General features: G+C 40.2%; 1 protein-coding gene across 1 annotated transcript in view; it reads left to right on the forward strand.

Moving 5' to 3' along the window:
* The window catches only part of CUBN (cubilin), a 311,048-nt gene that overhangs the window by 128,789 nt on the left and 164,058 nt on the right, over window positions 1-18,201 (forward strand). The window contains exon 29 of the mRNA XM_008148828.3: window positions 11,607-11,788. Coding sequence (XP_008147050.2) covers window positions 11,607-11,788 — 182 coding nt within the window. The remainder of the gene's footprint in view (window positions 1-11,606; window positions 11,789-18,201) is intronic.

Raw genomic sequence — 18,201 nt, forward strand, 5'->3', positions numbered from 1 at the left:
TGGTACCATAATGCAGAGAAGGTTAGCGCTTAGAGTCGGTTATTTTGTAACTAAATTCCCACGGAGGAAAAAGAATGTTTTTAAATGAACCGATGCTGTCTTTTCCAAGTAAAAAATGTCCTGGTTTCAAGCTCTCCCCACTAAAATGCACAATTCATTCTTTCTTCAGGGTTACGTAGCAAAATGCCAGGAAGCACATTACTTAGCAAATGACGAGTTCAAAATAACAGGTGTTTGTCTGTTCTTCACCACAATATCTGCTTTATTGGGTATTTGAAAGTACTCTTCTTTTGGAGCTGCTATGTATGGCTGATGGAATCAGGCACTTCTGAGCTGCTATAGACCCCAGAGATTGTTCATTACCACGGTTTAGTTCAGGCGTCCTCAAACTACGGCCCGCGGGCCACATGCGGCCCGCCGAGGACGTTTATCCCGCCCGCCGGGTGTTTTTGCCGTTTTGTTTTTTTACTTCAAAATAAGATATGTGCAGTGTGCATAGGAATTTGTTCATAGTTTTTTGTTTTGTTTTGTTTTGTTTTTAACTATAGTCTGGCCCTCCAACGGTCTGAGGGACAGTGAACTGGCCTCCTGTTTAAAAAGTTTGAGGACCCCTGGTTTAGTTACACAAACTAGTTTACCAGGGGGTTATAAGTGAATGAGAAGTGAAAGGAGAGCTGCCCCCAAGACAGATTGGTTTGACTAGAGGTAGACAATTCGGATGGAGTGGCGCACTCGAGGATTTGGTTCATTTAGGAGCCCAGCCAGAGCTCTACCTTGTAAGCTAAGGACCCTGGCTGGCTGGCTGCCTGCAGCATGTGCCCTTCGAGGGACCCTCATCCCTGGCATTACCATCACAGAAAACACTCTCCGGGCTCAGGCTTGGGCAGGGGCAGAGCATGGGTCAGAGAACATCACAACCACTGGCATGGTGCTGCCCACAGCTATCTGTTCATTTGTCATGTGGAGCCACTGCCTGTGGAAAAACGGTTGGAGAAGAGGAATTGGGGAGGGGGGGGCGGGGGGGGGCGGCAGTCAGTGATGCAGAGCCCTTGGTGGGGGTGCTGGTGAGCTTTTTCCTACAAGAGCACTCTGTATCAAAGTAATTACGTTGAGAGAGAGCAGGATTAGAATGAGTAGTTTTAAGTAGAAGCATGAAGGTTGAACATGGAAATCACAGAAAGAGAACATATGTCCTCTGTCTTTGCCAATTTGGGGATTTCACAAAGTAGCCTTAGGCGTGACTACTTACACTAGGGGAAATTAGTCCAGTTGCCTTGGTCTCATTTCATTTCCTTGGAAGATGTTCTTATACCTTTTTTTTTTTTTTTTTCATGTTTTATTGATTTTTTACAGAGAGGAAAGGAGAGGGACAGAGAGCTAGAAACATCGATGAGAGAGAAACATCGACCAGCTGCCTCCTGCACACCCCCTACCGGGGATGTGCCCGCAACCAATGTACATGCCCTTGACCGGAATCGAACCTGGGACCTTTCAGTCCGCAGACCGACGCTCTATCCACTGAGCCAAACCGGTTTCGGCTCTTATACCTTTTAATATATGTATATAGTTCAGAAATCTTCAATAATTAAAAAAAATGTTTTAAGAAAGACTGGTTGATTTGATTTCTCCTGAATTGTAAGCACAGAATTTCTGCTGGGAAAGCATTTTTTAATTTGGTTGGAATGAGCAGGTTAGCAGAAAAAATATATAGCTAATCAAAATGAAAAGATGACATGATTGACCATAATTTTCTGAGTGAAAATGAAAGATGTTTATCCTTTAACATATAGGAAATTAAAATTTATATTTTATGAAAAGTCCTAAAATATGGTTCATTGTGTTCACTTCTCCTTAATGGTGTACTAAGGTGGAACACTTCAATATTAAGACTTAGGACATTTTAGAATGTCAGAAAGCTATGATAATCTTAACTTTGACTATTCATATGACATCTTATGTAGTAATTTAAAAGTCACTTTATAACTATGAACAGCACTGATGTTTGAGCTTCTTGTGTCTATTTTACAAGTCATTAACTATGGCCTATTTTTTCAATCTTCTTTAAAAAATGTATTTGTCTCTGCCATTGAAAACAGATAACTCTACTCCAAGCATGTCAAACTCAAAGGCTAACACAGGCCAAATAAACAAGGTTTAAGTTGATGTGGGCCACAAAAAAACAAAAGCTTCAATTTTCATAGAAACGTAGGTTTATTTCCATAGAGACATGTTGAATACAAAGGGCTGAAATAAATGAGTAATCGTTAACCTAAAATAATAGAACATTTTAATAAAAAATTAATATTTTTTCTTTAACATTATCTTACCAGACACCGAGAAACCGCACAAATTAATAAGCGTAATGCAAATAAACCTATTTTTCTTGTGCTCCGAAAGCAAAATATTTCCTGTTGTGCACACCAAACAAGTCAGTAATGTTGTGGCAATCGTCTACTAAAATATTCGCCGCTAGTATTAGTGGAGAGAAATGGTGCGCCTGCATGTAAGGCGCGTAAGGGAAATGAATGCAACACAATTATAGTAATCAGTCATTAGCGAACATTATAGTTCGTTATTAATAACTAGTGACCCAGTGCACAGATTCATGCACATTGAAAGGAAATTAATTAGAAGGTGGCCGGTGGGACTGGGCAAGACAGGCTGGACATGCCCTGGAGCCAACCTCCCGAGGTCCCTCAGAAAATTAATTTGCAAATCCCTAAGATCATATGAATTCTGGGGCTCCACCCTTGACTCTCTCTTCAGAGAGGACCAGTGATCTGATTTTAGCCTTATCTCTTTAGAGACCAGATACCTATCATTTGCTTTTCTCAGGAGAGGGGCATACACTTTTATACTATTGGGGAATTAACTGGAATTGCTGACTTTTTATAGCTCTTATACATGCCACAGTTACCTTCATACAACTTTGGTCATTTTAAGGAGCTCACATTCTTCACCTCCACACCCCACCCCCAACCTGAAAGTTTCTGTTCAAAATCACCTTAATCACATTATTTGCATACTAGAGGCCTGGTGCATGAAATTCTTACACTGTTGGGGGAGGTCCCTCAGCCCGGTTTGTGCCCTCTCATAGTCTGGGAGCTCTTGGGGATGTCCAACTGATGGCTTAGGCCCGCTCCCCAGGGCCTAAGCTGGCAGTTGGACATCCTTAGCGCTGCCGCCACCACCACTGCGCTAGGCAGCTGTGAGCCTGGCTTCTGGCTGAGTTGCACTCTCCCTGTGGGAGCACACTGTTGACCAGGGGACAGCTCCTGTGTTGAGCATCTGCCCCCTGGTGGTCAGTGTGCATCATAGCAACCGGTTGTTCCGCTGTTCGGTCTATTTGCATATTAGCCTTTTATTATATAGGATATCATTGTATCAGAAGTGAGACCTGTTTATTCTACAAAATAGTTCAATTTTGTCTTAATTTAGATCTTCCCTAAATTCTGAGCTTTTAGTTACCATTTCACATCATACCTGTCCCACCAGAAGAGTCCTTATTGGCAACTTCTCCCTGTGACTCTACACCCTCCCCATGCTTCCTTTGTACCTTTCAGAGGGAAAGTGGACTAACCAGTGAGGACTCTCTTAAGGTTTTGAAGAAGAGATAGATTTTGTTTTTAAATTACAGAAAAACTACTAAAATATAAATCAGTCATGTGAGCATCATAATGTAGTGTTTAAATTTTATGCTTTTGCTATACATAGGTCTTTTCAACATTGACCACTAATATCTCAGGCGTTTTCCTCAAAAATTAGACAATGAGGATGTGAAAATGTCTTTTTGGGGGCCATTCTCTATTCCTTTTCTTCTAGCCTAGGTGGCCATGTCAGTTCCAAGCTGGCAGTCCTCTGGGTGCTACTGGTTTATGGAACATAGTTTGAGGAAAATGCCAAGTGTAAAGAGGTGACTGCATCTGAGCAATCATAGGGAAGTAGGGAATGTACCTTTGAAACTCTGGGCCCCTGATTCTCCTTAGCTGTTTCATTGCCAGTTTGCTTTTTCTCGTTAAGTTTATCTTTATTGTTGAAAGCATTACAGATGTCCCCTTTGTTTGTTTGTATTTGCTTTTTTCCCATTGACCCCCTCCACCCCACACCCACCCCTCCCAGGCCTTCACCACTCCATTGTTTGTGTCCATGGGTGGTTTGCATTTGTTAACGCTTTTTCATTTAAAAACAACAACCCCAAACTTTGAAGATAGAACATAAATAGACTATACTTAATTTAAAAAAATTATTATCACTCATTGCTTGCTTTAGACCAAAAAGAAAAAAGAAAGTGTTAGCAAAGTCCTTTTAAGAAAAAGATTTAAATGATCTTCACTAGTAAACAGGTTTAGTAACAGCTTTCATCTCTTCTTTGGTTTGAGTGCAGTACATCAGCATGCTTCCTGCTGATAAGGTAAGTGCTTCCTCTGATCTCCTGACTGGGAGTTTGGAGGAAACTAGGATCAAATAGATTATCAGTCACCAGTACTACAAGTTTTATAAAGATTAACTAATTAACACTGAAAAACATATGATACTCTTTAGGACATTATTTTATTCCAGTTCAGCTGATGTCTAATGATGCCTCAAATTAAATGAGCAATATCTTTGCTGTATTTATTTTTTCAGGTTGCTATGTTGATGATTTCCTCAGTAGATGCACCAAACTGTAATGAGGGCAGTCAGTGGTCAGTGCTGCTATTCCAGTGCCCAATAAGGCATAGTGAGAGAACACAGAACTGGGAGTGGGGTGTTGAGGGTGGAGTGAGAAAGGATGAGGGCACTGGCCCTAAATCTGTCCTTCACTATAGGAGCTTCAAATCCAGTGGCATTCCTGAATCTCACTTTGCTCATCTCTAGAATGGGCCCACATCATAGAGTGGTTATGAATTTTCAATAAAATAATATGCTTGTTAAAAGCCCTTTGAAAAACTGAATTACCATGCAAATATGAGCTACCTTTATTGTAGCTTAATAGATAATTGATTTTTTACATCTCAGCTATTTATGATGGCTTTTTAGCTGGTATGGTAATTTCTCTTCTAGCTCCAAGTATTTTTCTAATATCATCCCATATCTGGATAAACTCCTGTTAAATTACAACACATATAAAGGATCATAATATGCAAGACATTTAGCTTAAAACCTTACTTTGGTTATTTCATTTAATCTATATAACAACCCAAAGTGCTTAAATACTAATTCTGTTACAAATGAAGAAATTGAGAAATTTCTTTTATATTTTACTAGAGGCCCAGTACATGAATTCATGCACCAGTGGAGTCCCTCGGCCTGGCCTGCAGGATTGGGCTGAAACTGGCTCTCTGACATCCCCCAAGGGGTCCTGGGTTGCGAGAGGGTGCAGGCCATGCTGAGGGACACCAATGGTGCACGATTGGGGCCAGGGAGGGACTCGGGAGTTTGGCCAGTCCGAGAGGGACCGTGGGAGGGCTCCAGGGTGTGTCCGGCCCGTCTTGCTCAGTCCCAATCGGCCGGACCCCAGCAGCAAGCTAACCTATCTGTCAGAGAGTCTGACCCCTGGTGGTCAGTGCACGTCAGAGTGACTGGTTGATCGGTTGACTGTCTGCCCCTTGGTGGTCAGTGCACATCATAGGGAGTAGTTGAGTGACCTTAGCATATCATTAGCATATTACGCTTTGATTGGTTGAACGGATGACCATACACTTAGCATATTAGGCTTTTATTATATAGCATGATGAGGAAGAGGATAGTGGGAGTCTAAACATCTCCTTCTATTTTATCCTGATACCTATTGGTTGATATAACTTCTTTCATCTACAGCTTTGTCTCTCCTCCATCTCTCTTTCCTACCCTTCTGACTCCCCAGTCACCCACCCGAAATCACAGACGTGACTGACAGTGTCATGATTTTTAAAAATTACTGTATACTTGCTAACCTGTGTTTTCTCAGGAATTTCACTTGTTTTAATATTTGCAGATATGTTTGTACCATTATTTTTCCTCTAAATGAAATGTAGACACCTGAGATTTTCCAGAAGCCTTGTTACTTCCATCCCCCAAATGGGCAGATGGACTTAGATTTTCTTCTGTGACTCATTCAGGAGAGAGTGCATTTAACAAGAGGTTTCCATTTGAGGGTTACAATGAGGGAAATAGTGCAGTGAACAAAACACTTTCCCCCTTCTAGGCCCCGAATAAATTCAAATTTAATAGGAAAGTAAATTAGGATACTTGTTTATGCAGAAAGTTTTTAGTATTAGACATTAGCAACCCTGATAACAACTACATAGGTAAAACAGCTTACCAAATAAGTTCTTTTAATTCCACAATCTTTATTAAAAATAAAACAAAAACAAATCTTGTTTCTACCACAGGAAGTAGAGAAATAGTAAATCAAATGAAATGAACAGCTTTGCTACCCAATCTGAACAAGAAGTTGTTGATGAGGCAGAATTAATCATTTAGCTTTGGGAGTCTTGATTCATTTCAGCATTTAGAACACATTTCTCTTCTTCAGAATTACACACAGTAGGATTTTTTTGATTATCTCAGTATTTCTTTTGCTGACAATGGGATAGTACGTGTTGATACAGGGTTCTAAATCACATTTTCTATATTGTAACTGGCTCCCTTTTCTGCAGCTAATGAAATGGAAAAAATGCATTAATACAATTCAAAAGACTCACATTATACATTAAAAACTCTACTATCTATTGTGAATTGTAATTGTTCATTGCTTTCATTTATAATTAAAAAGTTCAACTCTTGTGAATTTGATTTTTAAATTTTTATCCATAATTATACAATTCCAAATCCATGTTCTAATGTTTTACTATTAGCCTAATGATAGCTTGAACTTATGAAACAAAGTATGAAATAATTCATTACGTATTTAATTTTTTTATTAACAGACATTTTCTTAATTTTGTTGTGCATATGTATTCCCTTGTCACTAAAAAAGAGCATAGGAAAAACAGACGTTGTTCATTTTTCCCCCCAGTTTTTAAAATATATACTTTTGTCATATATTCTTTTGCCTGAGACCAAGTACACAATGTCAAAGTGTCCCAAAATCTAGGAAAAAGAGATAATATTCAAGAGAGTGAGCCATAACTGGCTGAATGCTGATCAAAAATCTCTCACCTATGGACTAGAAATTAGTATCAAAGAGAATCCTGCTAACTTTGTACTACCAAAACTAACAAATTTAAAAATATCTTTTAGAACCTCAACATGATGATTTTTTAATTCTTATTTGTAGCTTATCACCAATTAACATGTGAAGAATAATTCACTGATTGCTTTTTTAAAATAAATACTTATTCAAATTACTCTTTGAAAATTGAAGAAAAAGCAAAAAGAGTTTAATGACTTATAGGAGAGCATGTAGCAATAGCAGTTTTTATGTCTATAACTGGATTTTTAAAAATAGACATTAAATACACCTGGCTTCTACAACAGAACTGTTCTGTGGCATATGCTCAATAAATATTTATTGAATGGATGCATGAATGAGAGTCAGAAATTTATTGTTATCTCTTTCAAGATTTAAATATTCAAAGACAGAGTTTCTACCATAATATCAGAATTAACTCTATTTTCCAGTATTTTATAGTATCACTAAATTAATTTATACTATTTTGCATTCAGTGTGAACTTTTAAATCCAAAAGTTGTTACCTTCTGATGTGTTAAACCTCAGAGGCAGTGAGAGCAGGAAGTAGTAGTAGAAAGCTTCAAAGAGTTTTCAAACTCCAACTGTTTTTCTCTTCTTCTCACAACCACACAATATTTTTCACCAATAGGGTATCACTTTTAATAGTATTGGAATTTCTCTTTAGAAGATACACATAAGCACTATTAATGAGAAGAGAACATGAGAAACCTAAAAGTAATATTTCGTTATGTTTTTATAAACCTTGTTTATATTTGTTTAAATCTTAGGAAAAGTACACGGTGGGTGTTAAGACCTGTCAGTGGCTAAATAAAATAAGTACTTTTTCAAAGCATTAATGAATGCCAAGAATCTGATATTATCATTCCAGTGACTAATAAAAGGGTATTGGCATCCTGTTATTTGCAAAGGAATTTACAAGGAAACCTAAAACAATTGGAAAAGACAATGGAAAAATGTTTTACAGATTTTTAGACAAATCAACTATGATGAAAAAAAATTGAATTAGATTGTCTGGTGAACTGAAGCTAATAAAAACGCAGAGATGAGATATCCAAGCTTTCATTTCCCTGTTCTCTTTTATAGTATTTAGCTACAGAGTTATTTTTCTCCAAAGATTTTTCCATTGAATTATCTAATATGATACAACTGATATCAAGAACTATAGGAGTTGAAATGTACATTAAAAATATTGGGGTAACAGAATGGCATTGCTTACCTATAATGTAATTTAGCAAAAGGTATTTCATGTTAAGATGATTTATATGGGCCACAGCATTGGAAAACTTTAGAAAGTATCCTTTGATGAAATATTCTATGACTGGTGCCCCCAGGACTTGTTCAGTGGTACTGACCATATATACAATCTGCTGATTTTGGCTTCAGGAACACTTTCCATGTGTTGTCATAGTAGGAAAAATATTTTCTAATCTTTTATGGCATTTATTTATTTTTTTAACATTCATGGCAGTATATAAATAATGCCCACACATTGAATTTTAAACAGCTTTTTTACAGGGTTTTAACTTGAAATAAAGTAGGATGTTTATAGGCCATAGAAAAGATACTGCTCCGTGCAAAAAATTTAAAGTCTGAAAAAAGCAGGTTTTCAAATGGAAGCAGGAGAGTAGCAACTCAAGATGGTAACATGTTGAGCTGGAATCAGATTTCTTTACTGCATCAAGATTCTTCTTAGAATTCTCAGTTCTTTTTAGTTTAGTGGAGATTCTATGTAGAGAATATATATTTTTGAACTTTTTAAAAACTTTATTTTTTTAACTCACCATACAGGATGAATTGGCAAAGGGTGATAGTAGACCTGAACTTATAAGGCTTTAGTGTCTTACATTTTCAGTCACAACAGTTAAGTTTCATTCATGTGAAAATGCACACATATTCATAATGGAATGAGGAAGCACTATCATTATTTTTAAAAAATCTTTATTGTTGAAAGTAGTACATAATGCCCTCTTTTACCCCATTGACCTCTTCTAGCCCACCAGAGGAGGCATTATTATTTTTAAACATGAAAAAGCCTTGATGAAGAGTAGGAGAAGATATTGGGAAGAATTTACCAATCAATGAAGAATATTTGAAAAAAACAGAAAAGGAGGCCCAGATATGTTAGCAAAGCAAACAATATTTTTAAATCACTAAAACTTGCTGATAGAAAACAAGATAAACTCTCCTTTTTTCTAATTTTCCCTTTAAAATTTGAGCCTGCCTTAAATTTTATTTCTTCCATAAGTTTTCTCTCCCTCTCCATTCTGAAAGTTCTGTCTGAATCCTACAAACGGAGTCTGTAGAGTGTAGGAATTAAGCACTCTGACAGCCAAATCACCTGCTTAGTGTCCTGGCCCCACCCACCACTTACAAGCCTGATGACCTTGGGCAAGCCACGTGACCTCTGTGTGCATTGATTTGCTCATTTGAGAAAAGCAGATACTAATAGTACCTGCTTTATATGGTTATTATGAGAATATAATGGAAAACACTTGTAAAACACATCTAAGCACTCAGTAAGTGGTGACAAGTTTTTACTGTGTACCAAATTAATTATTTGTTGTAATGATTTGCCTTAACCACTTTCTACTGTATGATATATAAACATTCATAACACATAGGCTGCCGTCTTCTTCCGTACTTGTGTTTTATATATTGGTTTTTGTTTGTTCTTTGGTTTTTAGATATAAATTACCTGGGTCAGGATCTGTATAATTTTTTAATAGAATTAATATTTTTAGAAGAGTTTTAGGTTAATTGCAAAATTGAGTGGAAGGTAAAGCTCCCATATACCCCCATTCCCATAAATGCACAGCCTCCCCCATTATCAACATTCCCCACCATTAATACATCCTCATCCCCGGAGTCCATAGGGTTCACTCATAGTGTTCTACATTCTATGGGTTTTGTAATATATTTGGAATCATACTCTTTTAGATTGGTATATTTCTCTTATTAATATGCACTTACAATTCTAGATCTAATCCTGAAAAGCACTTGGAAATAATGTATTAAATACAGGAAACTAAAGACTGAGAGACATAGTGTTCACTGTCCATTATACTTTTAAAATTTTTTTTTTTAAGTATTACATATAGTATTACACATGTCTCCTTTTTCTCCCATTAACCTCTTCCCACCCCCACCCCCCCACTCACATGCCCTCACCCCCTAGTGTCTGTGTCCATTGGTTATGCTTATATGCACGCATACAAGTCCTTTGGTTGATCTCTTACCCCCCTCTCCCTCCCCTGCCTTCCCTCTGAAGTTTGACAGTCTGTTCAATGTTTCTCTGTCTCTGGATCTGTTTTTGTTCATTAGTTTATGTTGTTCATTATATTCCACAAATGAGTGAGATCATGTGATATTTATCTTTCTCAGACTGGCTTATTTCGCTTAGCATAATGCTCTCCATATCCATCCATGTTGTTGCAAATGGTAAGAGTTCCTTCTTTTTTACAGCAGCATAGTGTTCCATTGTGTAGCTGTACCATGGTTTTCTAATCCACTCATCTGCTGATGGGCACTTAGGCTGTTTCCAAATCTTAGCTACTGTAAATTGTGCTGTTATGAACATAGGGGTGCATATGTCCTTTTTGATTGGTGTTTCTGATTTTTTGGGATATAGTCCTAGAAGTGGGATCACTGGGTCAAATGGGAGTTCCATTTTTAGTTTTTTCAGGAAACTCCATACTGTTTTCCACAGTGGCTGCACCAGTCTGCATTCCCACCAGCAGTGCACGAGGGTTCCTTTTTCTCCACATCCTCACCAGCACTTATCATTTGTGGATTTGTTGATGATAGCCATTCTGACACGTGTGAGGTGAAACCTCATTGTTGTTTAAATTTGCATCTCTCAGATGATTAGTGACTTTGAGCATGTTTTCATATGTCTCTTGGCCGTCTGTGTGTCCACTTTCGAAAAGTGACTATTTAGGTCCTTTGCCCATTTTTGGATTGGATTGTTTATCTTCCTTTTGTTAAGATATATGAGTTCCCTATAAATTTTGAAGAGTAGGCCCTTATTGGATATAACATTGGCAAATATGTTCTCCCATGCAGTGGTCTTTCTTGTTTTGTTGATGGTTTCTTTTGCTTCTATTATACTTCCTACTATGAAATTCTTACCTACATATAATGAAAAAAAAGTCTAAAAATTAGAATGACATTTTGAAAATATTACCAAAGGTTTAATGTGGTGAGAGTAAGAACTGAAAATTATTGCACAAATAATATAATCATGATTTAAAAAAAAATAAATGTAATAACCTGTAGCCATGATTTTTCCTCACTGTTTTATAGCTGCTTAAGTATAGCTTTATTGTAACTTTATGGTTTTTCTCTTAAAATAGTCATCTGCATTTTCAATTACCTTTTGATAGTTGGATTGTTAAATTCTTCCCAATGTCCAGAGCTCGCTTGGAACTGACGGAGCCTTGCTGTTTTAACAGGTTGTGGTGCGGAGTTGTCTGGGGCCATGGGCTCCTTCAGCAGTCCCGGATACCCGGACACGTACCCCCCCAGCAAGGAGTGCATATGGTACATTCACACTGCTCCTGGGAGTAGCATTCAGCTCACCATCCATGACTTTGATGTGGAGTATCATGAAAGCTGCGTGTTTGACGTCCTGGAGGTAGGAATTTACATTGTTTTCAGCACATTCCAAAATCTGGGGTGGAATTGGAAATCACTGCAAAAATCCCTACATTCTTTCCAGCATTCAGATCAGTGTTCTATGAGAAATTTTGATGACATTTGCAGACACATGGGATTAACATCTCAGTTTGGGTTTCTCTAAAAGTAGTGCTTGAAGGACGTGGTGGCCGGCAGCTTTCAGGAGGTGATGCCAGGAAGCAGGCGTGAAGGCAGCACGTGAGGGAGGGTGCAGGACGAAGAGCCAGTGAAGGGCGGCTCTGTGAGCAACCCGGGCTTCATCCTGCTGGGACCCTCTGAGCTCCAGTGAGGACTACTCTTCAGAATCATCCTCTCAGGACACCAGGCTGAAGCGCTGGTCCCTGCACTCCCACCCCCAATGATGGAGGAAGTCCTTGGCATTGTTAGTGCCCCACACTTCCAGCCTGGGAAAGGCACTGGGGAGGCAGAGTGCAGGGAAGGCTGTGGGCTGCGGGCTCTGGGGTGGGGCAGGGCAGTAAGCAGAGGAGTTGTCCACGGTATCTGCAGCTGCAACCTGTGGGGTTCACATGGGGCCAGGTGCGCAACACATCTGCTGCAGAGGCTTTTAACAGAATGGTCACTTAGACAGTCTGAGGCATTTTCCAACATTACTGCAAAGGGTTTATCTCAGATAATTACAATGGCCTTTGAGAATCTATTACAATCAGCTTTTTAAAAAATATATTTTATTGATTTTTTTACAGAGAGGAAGTGAGAGGGATAGAGAGTTAGAAACATTGATGAGAGAGAAACATCAATCAGCTGCCTCCTGCACACCCCCTACTGGGGATGTGCCTGCAACCAAGGTACATGCCCTTTGACCAGAATCGAACCTGGGACCATTCAGTCTGCAGGCTAACGCTTTATCCACTGAGCCAAGCCGGTTTGGGCACAATCAGCTTTTCATTGCAGAAATCTAGTCATTAGGGGAATATACATATAGTAGACATCCTGAACTTTGACCTGTCTGCAAAATTTAAGGCTTCTAAGCATGCACAAAACTGTCACCATAGGAAAAGGGATGTTATTGCACGTGACAGTCACAACAAGTGTTTCTCTCTATGTATCTGGTAGAACTTAAACTCCATGAGGGTTGGGTATTGGGTCTGCTTTTGTTTTGTTTTACTGTTATTTCCCTAGGGCCAAAGAGTACTTGGCAAATAGTAAACACTCTATATGTATTTAATGAATGAAAACACAAATGTGTCTATGATTGACACACCATAATAGCACACATTTATGGTGGTTTACAAAGGGATTTTGATATCCATTCCCCCCATTTAAATATTCAATAATCCTGTGAGGTAAGGGGGGAATTTTGTCCCCATTTTACCATTGTCAAACAGAGGCTCAGAAAGGTTGATGGGTTTTCCCATGACTACAAGGATGGTGAGTGGAAGAGCTATTGTTATCGGAGGATTACACAGGTCAAATTCCTCCATTGCTACTGAGAGTGGGATATCCCTTTCCCCGCTGGGAGCTTGGGGTCTGCTTCTTTCGGTATCTTAAGAAAAAGAATTTTCTAAAACTCCCACAGGAGAATAAGATGGGGTAGAAAGGTTTATTCATGTGAAATTATATCCTTTGGGTAGCAAAGTCTCATATCCCTTAAATCAGACCTGAAAAATGTGTAGCCAGGGCTGCGGCAGAGCTAGAAGCAGAGTCAGTGTCCAGAATTTCTGTTTCATGGTGGAATGTAGTCTGGTACAGCATCAGGCTAGTCCCAGTCCATTAGTCCATTGTGTGGGTCCACACGGCCCTGGGCCATGTGGGCAAATGCAGGGGAGTGTACCCCATGCAACAGGAGAGCCAGGAGCTCAAGAGGATCAAGAGCACCAAGAAGGAGTACTTCTTTTGTTCAGGAGTTTAAATATCAAATCTTCCTGTGCTTGCAGTGACCATGCCTACATGCCTATTCTGGGTATGAGTGACAGGCAAGCACCTTCCCACATCACCCAGACCCTATTGGGCATGCGTCTATTGTCCAGTCCCTTTCCCCAGCAATATGCAGGAAACAGACCTGGAGAGTGTTAAACTGCAGCTTCCTGGCAAAGCTGTACAAATGTCGTGCCTCTATTATCTGGCCTTCCCTTTACTCCTTTCCTGTTGTTAATCAATAGCCAGATTACTATAGCAGTATTACTATGAACCGAATGCATCCACCACTCAGCACTTCATGTAAGCCGGTATAAAAAGATAGAGGTGGACAGTATGCAAGATATTGAAATGAGTGGCAGGTATTTTATGGACTCTTTAACACTTAAAAACTTTAATTACAAAACAGTTTCTTTCCTTGAAAAAAAAAAGGGGGGGTTTTCAAGTCATGCCCTCACTGAGTGGTTGCAGTTTAACCACTAGGAACTGCATTTAACAGCTCAAGTATCTCTAAAGGAGGATAAGCTGCAGGGAGTGAAATCAGAGACAGAGCTGGTAAGTCCGTGGGCAAACCCATCCCCTCATCATCATGTAAGTTCTGTTGCCAAGTCATGACTCCATCTTGGAAGAACTGGTTTTCAGGAGGAGAGAACAAGGTGGCAACTGAAATTCACACTCACAGCATGCAGTGCGACTAACACTCAAATGTGGAATCTTCAGATGGTCCCCCTTGCTAGCAAGGGTATTTCTCAGTTGCATAAAGCCCTTGACACTTAGAAAGGGCTGGCAGCAGGCTTTTCCACAATGTGAAATGTTCCAAAACCTTCATGTTCATACTCCACGGCGTAGTTGGCAAATGTAAATAGGTTCATTGTGCTTTGGGCTTTGTCACACCCATTACGTGAGAAAGCAAAAACTGGGACTACTCCCTGCAAGCAGCCTGGGGACAGAAGGACAAAGCACTCAAGCCGGGCACTCACTGTGCCTGAACAGGAAGGGCTGTGAGAAGTGGCTGCAGAATGCTTAGGGTTTATGTTTTCAGGACAAGGTAGTGTCCCAATGTTCCATCAAAATCAGGGTTTGGAGGGATACTTTGAGTCCCTTAAATATTTTGTGAGTTTTTTCTTAAGGCTAAAATAAGTGTCTTCCTTACTTAAAAAATTTATATACATATATATATATATATATATATATATATATATATATATATAAAATTGATTTCAGAGAGGAAGGGAGAGGGAGATAGAAACATGATGAGAGAGAATCACTGATCGGCTGCCTCCTGCACACTCCCAACAGGGGATGGAGCCCACAACCTGGGCATGTGCCCTTGACTGGAATTGAACCTGGAACCCTTCAGTAAGCAGGCTGATGCTCTATCCACTGAACCAAACGAGCTAGGGCGCTTCCTTACTTTTTGTTAAAAAAATCTTATTTGACCTCTCTTCAAATATTTAAATCAGGTAGAAAATGCTATAATAAATTGCACTAATAATGATCCTATATAATAAAAGGCTAATATGCAAATTGACCGAATGGTGGAATGACTGGTTGCTATGACGTGCACTGACCACCGGGAGGCAGATGCTCAACGCAGGATCTGCCCTCTGGTGGTCAGTGCGCTCCCACGGGGGCGGGAGCGGGCGAGAGGGGAGGAGTGCCGCTTAGCCAGAAGCCGGGCTCATGGCTGGCGAGTGCAGCGGCGGTGGCGAGAGCCTCTCCCGACTCCATGGCAGCGCTAAGGATGTCCAACTGCCAGCTTAGGCCTGCTTCCTGTGGAGAGCAGGCCTAAGCCATCAGCTGGACATTGCGAGAGGGCACAGGCTGGGCTGAGGGCCCCCCCAAGTGCACGAATTTCGTGCATCGGGCCTCTAGTTGTTGATATAAGAAACATCCAAACCTGTAGAGAATTTTTATGAGCTTATTTGAGCCAAACTGACAATTGCTGAGAAGCAAAAATCTCAACAAATACTCTGGAGAATGGCAGTTTTTCAGCTTATTTTATACATTAGCGTCAAAGGAGGGGGCATAAGGAGGGTGACATGAAATCCATTGGTGGTAGATTAGGGAGGTGGGAGAAAGCACAACAGGGAAATCTCTGGGATTGGATAAAGAGTAAAACAAGAGAGATGCATACTTCTTTTACTTTGGTGGGTTCAGGATTGTCAATAATTAACCTTTAGAGCACCATAGAAATGGTTTTGGGGAACAAGATAACCATGAGCAGTTCTGTGGTCTCTTGCTCTGAGGGGTCTGTAAAAGGAGACTACTCTGACATTATCAAGGTTTGTTATCTTAGATGCAAAACGACAATAGACAGGCTCAGTTAAGGTAAATACTGACCTTTGTCAAAGAAGCTACAGGCCTAGGATGTGACTACCCGTCATGACCTGCTTTTTAGTTAGGGAGCTTTGTGTTCAAACCATCCTATTTGGTTAGTTTTGGTATCTGAGTTTTACGGCCTTCCATGCTGGCCTCCCCGGAGCTTGTCAGATTGAGTATGTGGCCCCTTTTTTGTCTACATGATAAAATGATTTTTTTCCATCCCTCAGACCACAGATACTGATAACGTGTTAGCAAGTGGTTTCAAAATTTGTTACCCTTGGTAGGTGTGTGGCCTAGAAGCACTGCTGACTATGTTGACCCATCTGTTCTCAGCTTACACATTTTCCTTTCCTGTCGTGCTGAGAGAGCCAAGTAGGACCTCGCTGCATTGGACTTACTTGGTTTTCACCAAATTTAAGCAGGAGTCAATGTTTTTCTCCCTCAAAAATCCGTGTCCAGATAGTGGCCAATTGCATTAATCAAAAGCCATTCGGTTACTCATAACCCTGGAATGCTGACTTAGATTATAACAATAAATGGAGCTAACAGAGCAGAAAGAAATGCTCAAAACAGATTAAAACCATAGGCTTTGAAATGCTCCATATCCCAAGAATTTGCTAAAAGCACATTTTTAAGTCTCTGATCACCAGACCAGTTCTCTTTCCCCTAAAGTTTAGTCATATGCTGTAATCGAATGAACCACACCCTGAAATTCTTTCCAACTTTCCCTCTTTTGAAGAGTCACGTGTTACCCGTTGGTGTTATTTGTGGAAGCCAAAAGTGCCTTTCTGTTGTTTGGGCCGTGGAAACACTGGCTGATTTTTCTTTGGTCTCTGAGAAAGGAGCCCGAACCGGCATAAAGCAGAAAAGGAAATCCACTCCTTGGTGCAATAAACCTAGGCAATTGTGTGATGTGGGCAGTGAGCTCCCTCTGGTCTCTGTGATGGTCTTTTGTGAGCCCAGCCCAGTAAGAAGGGAAGCAAAAGTGGTAGTGTTTATTCTTATGGAGGCTTCTTGGCCAAGCCAACTCACATCCGTTATGTTTGTACTCTCAAGGGGACCCATGCGCAGGGAAAACAAAGAATATTTTGCCAATGTGCATGTTTTCTTTGTTAGAACTAAACCCTGGTACCCGATGTTCTCTCCAAATACGTGCTGCCTATTGGGCTGGGATGATTAGGAGCACATGCTGTCAGTTTCATGCTCCGAGAACTGCGCCCAGGGCGAGGGGGGGAGGGAGATCTACAGAAGGGGAAAGGACACTCTAAACAAGAAGCAGTCTTGCTTCTTGCATTTGCATATGTGTACGTGGAAAGGGCCACACAGGGCTCTTCCTGAAGTCCTGCTTTGGATGGGACGGAGCGGGCCACACAAACAGCTCCTCCTAATGAGAGAAAGCGTGAAGCTGTCAGAGCTTCATTCCTTTGCGATTACAGTCCTTGCGCTCAGGCCTCTGTGCAACAGCAGTTTCATTCATTTTGGCCTTTCCCGCATGACTGGGGGAATTAATTGGACAAAGAAATCATTACAGATTCAAGTCACACACTCCCCCAAAGTAGGCTTGCTGTTCTTACCCTCTCTCCCCAGAGAACACTTGAGAGTTTTCCCTATCAGTCAACTGCTTCCTTGAGGGTGGGCAAGGGCAGGGGGCCCCAGGGATGGGGGGAGAGTAACTGGAGGTGGAAAGCAGCACGGATCACAGAGGTGGGAGGGCGCAGCACACAAATCTTACTGAGCACTGCTTTCCTGGTTCCCATCCTGAGCATAGAATTATGAGCGTACATGTGGGGCAGAGGGAAGGACCCAAATACTAATATGCTTGAAAACTGTTGTCCAAAATTGTCTTTCTTCCACAAATTTAAGTTTCTCAAGACCTGACAGTAGGGGGTTAATATCTTCTTCTTTTTTTAAAAAAAAATTATTTATTTATTTTAAAGTTGAAAATGCTAGCACTTATTCCTTTAGCCCAATATATGAGTGCACAAATATGATAAATATAAAAGAGAGAATCATATGATAAACTCAGAAACAGCCTCTGATTCTAAATTCTGTCAGTTTTCTTATAAGATGTCATCTTATCTATCTCTCTGAAATTAAGGGAAACGGCCTTATTTTCTTTTTTGTTACTCAAAATCCAGAGCATCCTGTTCAGTGATGTTTTATCCAGTTTCA

Source organism: Eptesicus fuscus, chromosome 2, assembly GCF_027574615.1.
Source record: "Eptesicus fuscus isolate TK198812 chromosome 2, DD_ASM_mEF_20220401, whole genome shotgun sequence".
NCBI lineage: Eukaryota > Metazoa > Chordata > Mammalia > Chiroptera > Vespertilionidae > Eptesicus > Eptesicus fuscus.